This window comes from Syngnathoides biaculeatus, chromosome 14 (assembly GCF_019802595.1).
Source record: "Syngnathoides biaculeatus isolate LvHL_M chromosome 14, ASM1980259v1, whole genome shotgun sequence".
In the NCBI taxonomy this organism is placed as follows: Eukaryota; Metazoa; Chordata; class Actinopteri; order Syngnathiformes; family Syngnathidae; genus Syngnathoides; species Syngnathoides biaculeatus.
Window position 1 is genome coordinate 25,957,731 of NC_084653.1, and position 12,061 is coordinate 25,969,791.

Genomic DNA, 12,061 nt, shown 5'->3' on the forward strand with positions numbered 1-12,061 from the left:
GATCGAAAAGTCGGAACACACCATCCTCTACCGCGAATTAACGCAGTAAAGGGAGTCCTCGGTCTACGACTGAGATCCGTGCACAGCGCCGTGCTAAGGCTAACGCTAACAGGGCCGGTAAAAAAAAAAAAGAAACATACCGGTAAAAATCACTGAGAGACATGACTAACACACCAGCAACACGCTAGTGCAGCGCTAACAGGGCCGGTTTAAATAAAACTTACCGGTAAATATCACTGAGACACGCCAGTAACACAGCAGCAACACGCTAGTGCAGAGCTAAAAGGGCCAGTTTAAGTTAAACTTACCGGTAAATATCACTGAGACACGCCAGTAACACAGCAGAAACACGCTAGAGCAGCGCTAACGCTAACAGGGCCGGTTTAAAAAAAAAGAAAAAACATACTGGTAAAAATCACTGAGAGACATCAGTAACACACCAGCAACACGCTAGTGCAGCGCTAACAGGGCCGGTTTAAATAAAACTTACCGGTAAAAATCAGTGAGACACGCCAGTAACACGCTAGTGCAGCACTAGCAGGGCCGGTTAAAAAAACAAAACAAAACAAAAACATACCGATAAAAATCACCGAGACACGCCAGGAACACGCTAGGGCAGCGGTAAAAGTCACTGCCTCGGCACATATATTCCACCTGTCTCATTCTTACCTTTTCGGCTCGAGTGCCCCCTTGAGGCCGTTAGAAAAGAAAAAATGCGCAAATTAGCCGCATCACCGCATGGTTGAAAGCGTGTGAAAAAAGTCGCGGCTTGTAGGCCGGAAATTTCCATATAACCTTTATTCCATTGAACTCAAGTATCATCTGAATAACTCCACATGGCAGGCGAACGCACCGCTCGAGGACGGAAGGCTCCTATCGCGCCGGCGCTCAAAGTCGGGATCAGGTCTACGCGGCGAAACGGCGCTCTAAATTTGGATCCACGTTGTTTGATGTCCGCATGCAAATGAGCGAAGACGCGGGTCTCCGGGGGTTGCGGGTGGTCCGGACGATCAGAAAAGGCGGCTGTTGTTCTCCCGGGCAGCCAGACGCGCACGCGCGCTCCCTCGAGGAGGCCCAAGAAAGAAAGAAAGAAAGCTTTCATGGAATATTCTGTTTAGCTGCACAGACTGTTGCATATGATACTCCCAGGACACATAAAACAAGTTATTCACAGACAATATCGTGCCCACGCTCTGTTAGCCTCGGACTGCAGGCGGCATAAATTCTGATTTCAACAAGGAATCGAGTGTTCTCCTTGCTAAAATCAGCCACTGGGCCTTTAAGGCAACTTTGTTCTTACATAAAGTGGAATACACACCGAAAAACACACTACCCACAAATATGTGCGACCTAAAACAGGTTTTCAGTCGCCATCAAAAGGTGTTTTCCTTTTTCCTCTTTATGACACACTGCAATTTTTTTTTTCATATTCCTGTCGCGCAAACTGTAATTCGTCTTTTTGCGGAATTTGTGTGTGTGGGAAATTTCTTGTGGTGAAAAATTCTTCCTCATCTAAAACTTTCAAACATCCATCTATTTTCTTTGCCACATATCCTCACGAGGGTCGGGGGGAGTGCTGGAGCCTATCCCAGCTGTCGACGGGCGGGAAGCGGGGTACGCCCTGAACTGGTCGCCAGCCAATCGCAGGACACATAGAGACAAACAACCACACCAAGGGGCAATTTAGAGTGTCCAATTAATGTTGCATGTTTTTGGGATGTGGGAGGAAACCGGAGTATCTGGAGAAAACCCACGTAGGCACGGGGAGAACATGCAAACTCCACACAGGCGGGGCTGAGATCAAACCCGGGTCCGCAGAACTGTAAAGCCAACCCTTTTCCAGCTGCCCCACTGTGCCGCCAACTTAAAAACAGTTTAAAAAAAAACATCAATTTTCTTATCCGCTTTATCCTCACAAGGGTCACAGGGAAAACTGGAGCCTGTCCCAGCTGTCAACGCGCAGGAGGCGGGGTACACCCTGAACTGGTCGCCTGCCAATCGCAGGGCACGTAGAGCCAAACAACCAGTCGCAGTCACAATCACACCTCGGGGCAATTTAGAGTGTCTAATTAATGTTGCGTGTTTTTGGGATGTGGGAGGAAACCGGAGTACCCGGAGAAAACCCACGCAGGCACGGGGAGAACGTGCAAACTCCACGCAGGCGGGGCCGGGATCGGACCCAGGTCCTCAGAACTGTGAGGCCAATGCTTTTCCAGCTCATCCACCGTGCCGCCAACTTTAAAACACATTACAAGGAATAAAACGTCTACTGTAACTGTATGTTTAACAGTATCGAAAGTGTATTTGAGAGTATGGTAGCAGTTAATATAAGATTTTGGTGGCGGTTCAGAGACTTTTTTTTTATTTGTATCCTGTTTTTTTTTTTTTTTAATAATATGCGGTTACTATTTCTATTGCGAGGGGTGGTCCGGGGTTACCGTATTACACACAGGCTTGATATGAAAATCAGATCCAGTCACTTTCTACATCTTCAGAGCAAGAAAAGACCTATAAAGCCAAAATAGCAGTTTTTATAAAAAGGGATGACACAGCGACACTCATCAAGAATCAATCCCACATAGTGATGGAGCCACTCAGATATTTTCAATACCAATAGTTCAATAAATGACGCCTGGTTTTACACAAACTCCCACTCATTAACTATGATTGAAAAAAAAAAAAAAGAAAAGACAGCAAGTCAGCTCCTCCGTACACGGAAGCGTGTGGCGGCCACACGTTAACCTACGAAAAACCTCTGTGTGACCGATGGTTTATTTTCTTTTTTTTTTTTTTTTTTAAATACGCATTAGACTCATTTGAGAACATTGCATTAAAAAAAAAAAAAAGTCAGTCGGGGCGAGGCCGCAGAACGCTTCCGTTTATACTGGAGACGACTTCCTGTCTTCTTTTTTTTTTTTTATTGAACAAATGCATTGTTCTCAAACGAGCCAACTTGACGTTGTAAATACTTCTTGGGAATTTGAGAGTGAGAAGAATAATTCCTACCTGAAATGAAGTGATCGTTACACAGTCGTGCATATTTGGTTGGGCACCATCCGTCACGTTTAATTGCCGAAATCCATCCATCTTTTCAGATGGTATTCCACAGAATGATCTCTTTGAATATCCGTCTCGTCTGTTGTGACAACCAACAGCGCAACAAGTCTCGGGCATTGCGAATATTCTGCTCCGGTTCAAAGTCCCCCGCGGTGTCGTCGAGCGGCTCTTTTTTGACCGGCAATATGGCGCCGTGAACATTGTGACGTCACGCGCACGAGCTCTTTCGCCTGGAAAACACACATCACGCACGTGGAGCCCGCACAGAAACAAATGAATAGTGCAACCAAACAAACAAACAAAAAAAAAACAACAACAAATAAATCGACAAAGTTACTCAACCCACAAAAATCAAGCAGGAAATTAATACAGCATATCCTGACATGAGCGATTGGGAGGGGAAGCGGCCTGAAAATAAGTGCTCATCGAAGTCATGATGAATTTTTTTTAATTTATTTAACCAAGATTGTTTGAAGTCAGTTTTACTACAAAAAAAAAAAAACAAAACAAAACAAAACAAAATATTTTCGTGGGAATGCCTCCCGCACCTTGTTTCGGGCCGTGCGATGAACCTCATTAATATTTGTGGACTACGTTTGAATGTAAATTAAAGGGTGTGGAAATCAAATTAAACACCAGTTACAAGTACAATGTATATGTTTGATTTTTTTTTTTTTTAAACGGTCATCGTTAGTTATTTATTTATTTTTTTAAGATATTAAGCCTCACATTATCGTTAGATTCCTCGGATGATAATCTGATTATTTAAAAAAAAAAAAAAAAATATATATATATATATATATATATATATATATATATATATATCAAAATAATTGCTTCAATGTTTATGGAAGGCCTTGGTTGACCCCAAGCGTCCCTTTTGGAGAACGGCATTAAACGTGACGTCACGTCAGTCAATACCACTGCATGATAGATAGGGGGAAATAGTGGAAGTATACTTAAATATTATACTTTAATAATATACTTTATCGGAACGAAAATTCATAAACTTCTTCGAAATACAGATAAAATCTTGGAAAATATTTATAATTTGTAAAAAAAACGGTAAATAAAAAACAGTAAACCCGCAGCTGGGATGAACTCGTCCCCTGCGGGGAAATGGTGGATGTATTCGTTTATTTTTGACTGGGGGCGCCATGAACCAGTTTAAACAGACAATTTTTGTAATACCTACATGATTAATACTCTTATCGTCATAACTCCATGTGATACAAATTGCTTGGATTTCAACACATCGTTTATTATTTTTGTTCCAAGTTACAAGAATGGAACCGGCCTAGCTAAACATCTTTGGGTCGAGCTGTGACTGTTGCCGATAAAAATATGAAGCGTTCATGTTGCTGTACCTCGAGAATGTTGAAAAAAAAATGCAATTTATACAGACCACAAGTGTTAAACAGTAGATGTATACATAAATAGGATCCGAGAGCCATAACTCTCAAAACTAGCATGCTAGCTGCAACCAGATAGATGAATTGTCCTGTTTCCGATAGTAAGGTGGGGAAAAAAAGCTTAGAATTTTGTAATTTTCGTGTTGTTGTTTTTTTTTTTTAAACCATCATAAACGAGCTGTCATACCATATTGGACATTTGCATGAATAAATGAAGAAATACCTGGGTCCAGTCACTTGATTAGTGCGTCCTCTGGTGGACATTTTGAATCTTAGTTGACTTTGGATTCATTCGTTCGTTCGTTCAGCTTATCCTCACAAAGGTAACGCGGGTCTTGGAGTCTATCCCAGCTATCTGTAGGCAAGAGGTGGGGTACACCTCGAACTAGTCGCCAGCCAATTGTAGGGAACACAGAAACAAATGACCATTTAAAGTCACATTCACACCTGCGGGCAATTCAGTCTTAAATCAACGTACGCTGCATGTTTTTGGGGATGTGGGAGGAAACCGGAGTACCTGGAGAAGTTGCACTCATGCACAAACCCCACACACGCAAGGCCAAAATTTGAACCCCGGTCCTCAGATTGTGAAGCAGATGTAGTAACCAGTCATCCACCGTGGGGGCCTCGTTCTAATTTGTTCCAGTCATTTATTTGAATAATTACATATCTGGCTCGGTGCGAGCAATTCTGTATCTGAGAGGTTTTATTTAAAAAAAAGAAAAGAAATAATTGCATGTTATATCAGAAAACAGCAGCAGTGTAGTTATTTATGAATGCAGAAGGCTGTATAGAGTGCAAATACTCCTAATACCAATACATTGTAAAAAAAAAAGCTAAAAAAAAAAAAAAAAAAGTGTACAGTAGTCACCAGTTTCTCCACACTGAATTGACTTTATTATTCCCATTTATTTAAATGTTTAACGCACAAGACCAATACAAAATACGCACGAGTTGCACATATTATTTTTGTCCACTGGAGGTCACCATCCTCACATTTCACAGGAATTTAGTGTCTGAACTTGAACGTGTGTTGCTTTTATTTAAAACGTAAAAGAACCGTCTGGTGGGCCCCGTGGAAGCCAATAAGGAAAGTAGATCTGGCGAAAATAAGTGAACACTAGCAATAAAATACAGGGAACACGGCAAAAAGGAAGAAAATCCGTAACCTCTTAATGACAAAAAACATTTTGAGAAAATATAGTTCAAAATACTGTGAGAGTAGTTGTAGAATGCAAACCGCAGCGTTGACACCCGCGAACAAATCGCAAGCTCCGGCGACTCGCATTTTTACGACAACCGTGGAAACCAACTGACGGCTGGCACGCTAGCGCGCCACGTCGGCCTCACTAGTCCCCGAGATTTCCGATAGCTGTCGAACGCTTCGGTGTCAATAGCGGACTTTAAAAACTTATTACGCCGACTTCAAATTTCGTGGCGGCGACAGGATATCGCCGGGGTCTTCGGGTCACCGGCAGCCGCACTCATCCACCACCATGTCCTGGTAATGGCGCAGCACCACATTGTCGTTGTTGTCGTAGTAGAGCATGGAGATGGGCGAGAAGCGGACCGGCACGCAGCAGGGCTGCGGGGTGCCGTCCGGGTCCAGCGAGTGGACCAAAGTCTGCAGGATGGCGTGGTTGGTGCTGTTCAGGCTGTCGCTCAGGGGGAAGGGGCACTCCCCGTGGCAGTAGTTCGCCACGTAGCCCTGCGGCGCGATGATCCAATCCTGCCAGCCCACGTCCTTGAAGTCCACGTAGAGGCGGCGGGCCTTGCAGACGTTGCTGGGCGACACCGGGGGCGAGGCGCGGGCGGCGCTCCTCCGTCGCCGGGATCGGCACTGCTGCGGGTGCAGCGACACCACCACGAGCGAGGCCCGCACAGGGGGCGCCGCCCACGACCGATCCGGGTCGGCCTCCAGAGGTCGGACTTCCAGAAGCAGACCGTGATTGCGGGCCGGGCGGCGCCACGACTCGGCCAGAGCGGTGACGTCCGACACGACCGACGCCCCCCGCGGGCCCGGCCGGACCGACTGGGACAGGAGGAGGCGGCGGTCGGCTCCGACGTCGCCGCCGCCGCCCTTCAGCGTGGGCCGGACCACCTTGTACAGAACGGCGCTCAGAGCGGGACCGCTTCGTAGGAGGTCCGCCCTCCCCGGGAAGTGGACCTGCAGCTGAGCCAGGGACAAGACCTCGGACGACTCCATGGCCCCCAGGTTGAAAAACAGATGCCGGTCCACGCAGCCTGGACATGCCGTGCCAGAACCCGGAACCGCAGCGCCTGCATTTACGCGCACGCAAAAATGTAAGTGCGAGACACAAAATATACAAACAGACACACAAAACGTTCAGAGGGACGTTTACATACACGTCGTTAGACGCACAACAAATGCAGAAACCAAGACACAAACACACAAAAATGGCGATACATAGACATAGAGTAACGCATGCACACACGGAGACACAATGAAACGAACACGAATCAAAACAAACACATGCGAGGTTTCCCGTGTACTTTGTTCCTGTACGTGGGTTTGGGCCTTCTGAAAGCTCCCAAGAATTGTAAAGTTCTTACGTTGCTTGGTGGACACACGTGGATACGTACACGAACGCACACTAACAGTTTTTGTGTGTATTCAACAGACACACAAACACGTGGACGACACAAAGGAATGGGCACAAACCGCATGTGAGAGGAAGCAAAAGTGGGGTTCGAGTACTGTCTGGACGGTACCACTGCCACTACCTTGGTCTTGCACGTATCTGATGATGTTGCCGCGGACGCCGTACTCCGACACCGCGCACGGCTCGCTCTCGCCGGCTCGGACGCGCTCGAGCTCCGACCTCCGGAACATCCTCCAGAGGGCGGGAGGGACGTCGTGGCGCTGGGGCCGGGAGCCGCGGAGGCCCGTGCGCGGCCGCTCGGAGATGCCCAAGGCCCCGAGGAGCAGCCGCTCCTGGGGGACAGCAACAGCGCCGACCGGAACCGGGACCAGGACCAGGACCAGGACCAGGACGAGAAGCAACAGGAGCGCGCTCATGTTCTTCGCCTTCGAGCAGGTCTGCTGCGTGCGCCCGGGTGTGCGTTTGATTTTAATGGCGCGACCCCCCCCCCCGCTGTGATAGATAAGATAGTGGGGGGGGGGGGGAGGACGCCGTCTCCAAACATTTTTCTGTTTTTTTTTTTTTTTTTTTTTGAAATCACGGCCTTACGCGACAGAAAAGAGTCTGACACGCCCTGATTGACCGGGAAAGTTGCAAATTGAGAAATTAGACGAGGGGCAAGCGCGACAGAAAAATGGATAACATGCAAGGGACGACCAGGTGTGTGTTATTAAATCAATTGAAAAGACGTTTTGGACTTCATTTTAAAGGACTGCATGCGATTTTCAAATATTTACGACTGGAATGTTTTGAGGTTGTGCATTGTTTCGAGAGCAAATAGTTTGAATGATACTGGATAAAATGCTCTGAATTGAAAGCATCAATTCTTCGTGTACGTCCAAGTTCTCACAAAAGTTGGCTCATTGGCCCAAGCGTGGAAGGTTTCCTCTCGGTGTCTGGCCCAAATCACTTTGTTTGCCACATTTGAACATCTCAAGGAAAGCGCGAAGGTTCAAAATCCACCATTGACGACTGGTCCGAGTAGTTTCTGTAGCCACTGTGACTTTTTGATGCACGCAATTGATTAAAAGTGTAAATTTGAATGCAAATTTACATGGGTATTATTTACGTCTCTGACATGGATACGTGCTGAACATAAATTATGGTTTGACGTGTGCTATTGCACAAATAGGGTTGCATGACATGGCGCTTTAGCGCCCTCTGCTGCAGACAAAGGGGAAGTACTGGTACTGCACATGGTGGGGGGGGGAACATTTTGAAGCGTGTTTTGTCTCAGGAATAATACATTTATTCAAAGACTTGGGCATAATTAATTGGTAATTTTTTAATGTATTTTTTTGGATTTGTCGGATTTATATTTTCCAAGTTTTAAAAATTGATTTCATTTGAAAATCCAAAGTCATAAATCTTTGGACGGCTTGGTTGAAAACTGTTTTTGTATATCTCCCTCACAGTTCTGAGGATCTGGGTTCGAATCTCACCCTCTCTTTTGTGGAGTTTGTATGCTCTCCTTGTGCCTGCGCGGATTTCTTCGTGTACTCCAGTTTGATCGCAGAGATGTGCATGATCGGCTGTCCGAGATATTTTTAATGCCCTGCAGGTTTGAATCTCAATGGTTGGTTGTTTACATGTGTCTTGCGATTGTATAGCGGGCAGTTCAGGGTGTGCCCCGCTGGTGCCCGCAGTTGGCTGGATGGGTCCCGGCACGCCCGGGACCCGCGCGAAGAGAAGCAGAACAGAAAATAGATGGATGTAGAAATCGGATATTTGTAAAGTACAAATCTTTGCATTTCAAGGCTTTATCGGCTTGCCCTGTCAATTGGAGAAATGGGCAAGAAAATAAGCAGATCATTTATCCCATCGTGTGAAGGAAATTAAACAATACTTTGAGCTTCAATAAAATAGAAAACATTTCTTGAATGAGATTTTCTTATTTTATCACAAGTGACACGCATGACAACCATTTGTGGACTGAGTACATTTCGACAGCAACACCAAAAAGGACACATCACATGATAAGTTAGACCAGTTGAATGCCAAACTCGATTTATTTGCTGGGGCGACGGAACAACTTCTTGATGTGTTTCCAGATTTCTTTCATCTTCACGCCGTATATGATTGGATTGAAGAGAGGATTGTACGCCACGACTTGCAACATCATCATCAGACGAAGGCTATCCGGAAGTTCCGACCCCATTTGCCCCACGATCATGTCGAACGAAGTCAAGAAAGAGAAGCTGATTAAAACCATCAGGTGAGGTACGCAGGTCTCGGCCGCCTTTTCCCGAACTCTGCTGCAACGGCGAAACGCGACGAGAAATATTTTGATGTAAGTGTAGAGGATGAACAGCACAGGGATGACCCCGATGTTTATAAAGATCAACACACCAACAACCGCCACAGTTTTTGATCTCACGCACTGAAGCCCATTGAAAGTGTTGTTGCACAAAATCCCTTTTAAGACAAACTTGCACAATTTGTGATTTGTTTTGATGACAGTTGCCACCACTAATTGGCAAGCAGGCAGAAACCAGGCCAGAACCAAGAAGACGGTGACAGTGGTGGCGCCCATCGTAGTCGCATACTGCAGAGGCTTGCAGATGGACACGTACCTGTCGTAGGCCATGGCCGACAACAGCAAAAAGTCGGAACCACCAAAAGTGTAGAAAAGAAAACAACTGCGTCATACAAGCTGCGCGAGAAACGGTTTGGCTTTGAGACAAGACGTCCACGAAGAGTTTGGGGTAGATGGCGGTGCTGAACAAAAGCGAGTTGACGGATAAAGCTGCAATGAAAACATACATGGGCTCGTGAAGGTTCCTGTGGATCCAGATGACACAGATAATGGTGCAGTTAGAGCAGAGGATGAGAACGTAGAGTATCAAGAACAGCACAAAGTACACATATCTGTACTTGTCCACGTCCACGTAGCCACCGAGAACGATGAGGGCGTGCGTTCCGTTCATCGTGTGCGCGACGCACGCCGCCGGTCAAGAGTCGGAGGAGCGTCGAGTCTTTTATGGCGACCGCTCAGCCTCCGCGGATCTCATTACGAGCCGCTGTCATGTCAACAAAGTCCCCAAAGTCTATTTGGACTTTTTGTTGTTCACGGCGTGAACCTGTCCGTCACCGACAGCAGGGTCGAACATTCGGTGGACACGATGTCCTCACGTGATGAGTCGTGATATGGTTTGACCCAAATTTATCATCTAACGTTTGTGTCCGTCTGACACTAGCGACTTAAAGTCCAAATATGAGAGGATATTTGTTGAACATGAAAATGATGGTAGCGGCACAGTGGAAAGCTGGAAAGCGTTGGCCTCACAGTTCTGAGGTCCCGGCCGGGTTCAATGTGTGGAGTTTGCATGTTCTCCCCGTGCCTGCGTGGTGGCTTTTCTCCGGGCACTCCGGTTTCCTCCCACCTCGTAAAAACATGCGGGATTAATTCCCCGTAGGTGTGATTGTGAGTGCGGCTGTTTGTGCCCTGCGATTGGCTGGCGACCAGTTCAGGGTGTACCCTGTCTCCTGCCCGTGGATAGCCGGGATAGGCACCAGCACTCCCGCAACCCTTGTGAGGATAAGCGGCTAAGAAAATGGATGGATGGATGCTTTGACTTTTTTTTTTTTTTTTTTGCCCACGTTATGCCGAGGTAATTTGATTTCTTGAGAAGCGAAGCAACTTATCACACGTCGTCATCTGCCACTTCATGTAAATAGCTACTCTTCTTCTTCTTTTCCTTTCGGCTTGTCCCGTTCGGGGTCGCCACAGCGCGTCATCTTTTTCCATCTAAGCCTATTTCGTGCATCCTCCTCTCTAACCCCAACTGCCCTCATGTCCTCCCTCACCACATCCATCAACCTTTTCTTTTGGTCTTCCTCTCGCTCTCTCTTCCTTGACAGCTCCATCCTCGCCACCCTTCTACCAATATACTCACTCTCTCTCTCTCGCCTCTGGACATGTCCAAACCATCAAAGTCTGCTCTCTCGAATCTTGTCTCCAAAACATCCAACTTTGGCTGTCGCTCTAATGAGCTCATTTCTAACCCTGTCCAACTTGTTCACTCCGAGCGAGAACCTCAACATCTTCATTTCTGCCACCTCCAGTTCAGCTTCCTGTTGTCTCTTCAGTGCCACCGTCTCTAATCCGTACATCATGGCCGGCCTCACCACTGTTTTGTCAACTTTGCCCTTCATCCAAGCAGAGACTCCTCTGTCACATAACACACCAGACACCTTTCGCCAGCTGTTCCAACCTGCTTGGACCCGTTTCTTCACTTCCTTACCACACTCACCATTGCCCTGGATTGTTGACCCTAAATATTTGAAGTCGTCCACCCTCGCCATCTCTTCTCCCTGTAGCCTCACTCTTCCCCCTCCACTTTTCTCATTCACGCACATATATTCTGTTTTACTTGGGCTAATCTTCATTCCTCTCCATTCCAGTGCGTGTCTTCATCTTCCTAATTGTTCCTCACCCTGCTTGCTCCCTGCTTTCACTGCGTATCACAATATCATCTGCGAACATCACGGTCCAAAGGGGATTCCAGTCTAACCTCATCTGTCAGCCTATCCATTACCGCAGCAAACAGGAAGGGGCTCAGAGGGGATCCCTGATGCAGTCCCACCTCTCCCTTAAATTCTTCTGTCACACCTACGGTGCACCTCGCCATTGTTCTGCTGCCGTCATACATGTCCTGTACTATTTTAACATACTTCTCTGCCACACCAGACTTGCGCATGCAGTACCACAGTTCCTCTCTTGGTACTCTGTCATAGGCTTTCTCTAGATCCACAAAGACACAATGTAGCTCCTTCTGACCTTCTCTGTACTTTTCCACGAGCATCCTCAAGGCAAATAATGCATCTGTGGTACTCTTTCTAGGCATGAAACCATACTGTTGCTCGCAGATACTTCTGTCCTGAGTCTAGCCTCCACTACTCTTTCCCATAACTTCATTGTGTGGCTCA

General features: G+C 46.7%; 1 protein-coding gene and 1 pseudogene across 1 annotated transcript; both read right to left on the reverse strand.

The window, feature by feature from the left end:
- Nucleotides 1–5,342: 5,342 nt before the first annotated feature.
- gdf3 (growth differentiation factor 3) lies at nucleotides 5,343–7,645 on the reverse strand. The gene is made up of 2 exons (XM_061842664.1): nucleotides 7,215–7,645; nucleotides 5,343–6,749 (listed from the first exon to the last, which is right to left on the reverse strand). Exons 1-2 carry the CDS (start codon nucleotides 7,507–7,509, stop codon nucleotides 5,938–5,940), a joined length of 1,107 nt encoding a protein of 368 aa, XP_061698648.1. The 5' UTR covers nucleotides 7,510–7,645; the 3' UTR covers nucleotides 5,343–5,937.
- Nucleotides 7,646–9,140: 1,495 nt separating this feature from the next.
- On the reverse strand, nucleotides 9,141–10,059 carry LOC133512736 (olfactory receptor 10J4-like; annotated as a pseudogene).
- Between the last annotated feature and the right edge of the window lie 2,002 nt (nucleotides 10,060–12,061).

Excerpts from the sequence above, each read along its gene's own strand:
- gdf3 (XM_061842664.1), bottom strand. The coding sequence starts at position 7,509 with ATGAGCGCGCTCCTGTTGCTTCTCGTCCTGGTCCTGGTCCTGGTCCTG. Across the intron at positions 6,750-7,214 it reads CAGATACGTGCAAGACCAAG|GCGCTGCGGTTCCGGGTTCT; the intron begins GTAGTGGCAGTG and ends GCGTAAATGCAG.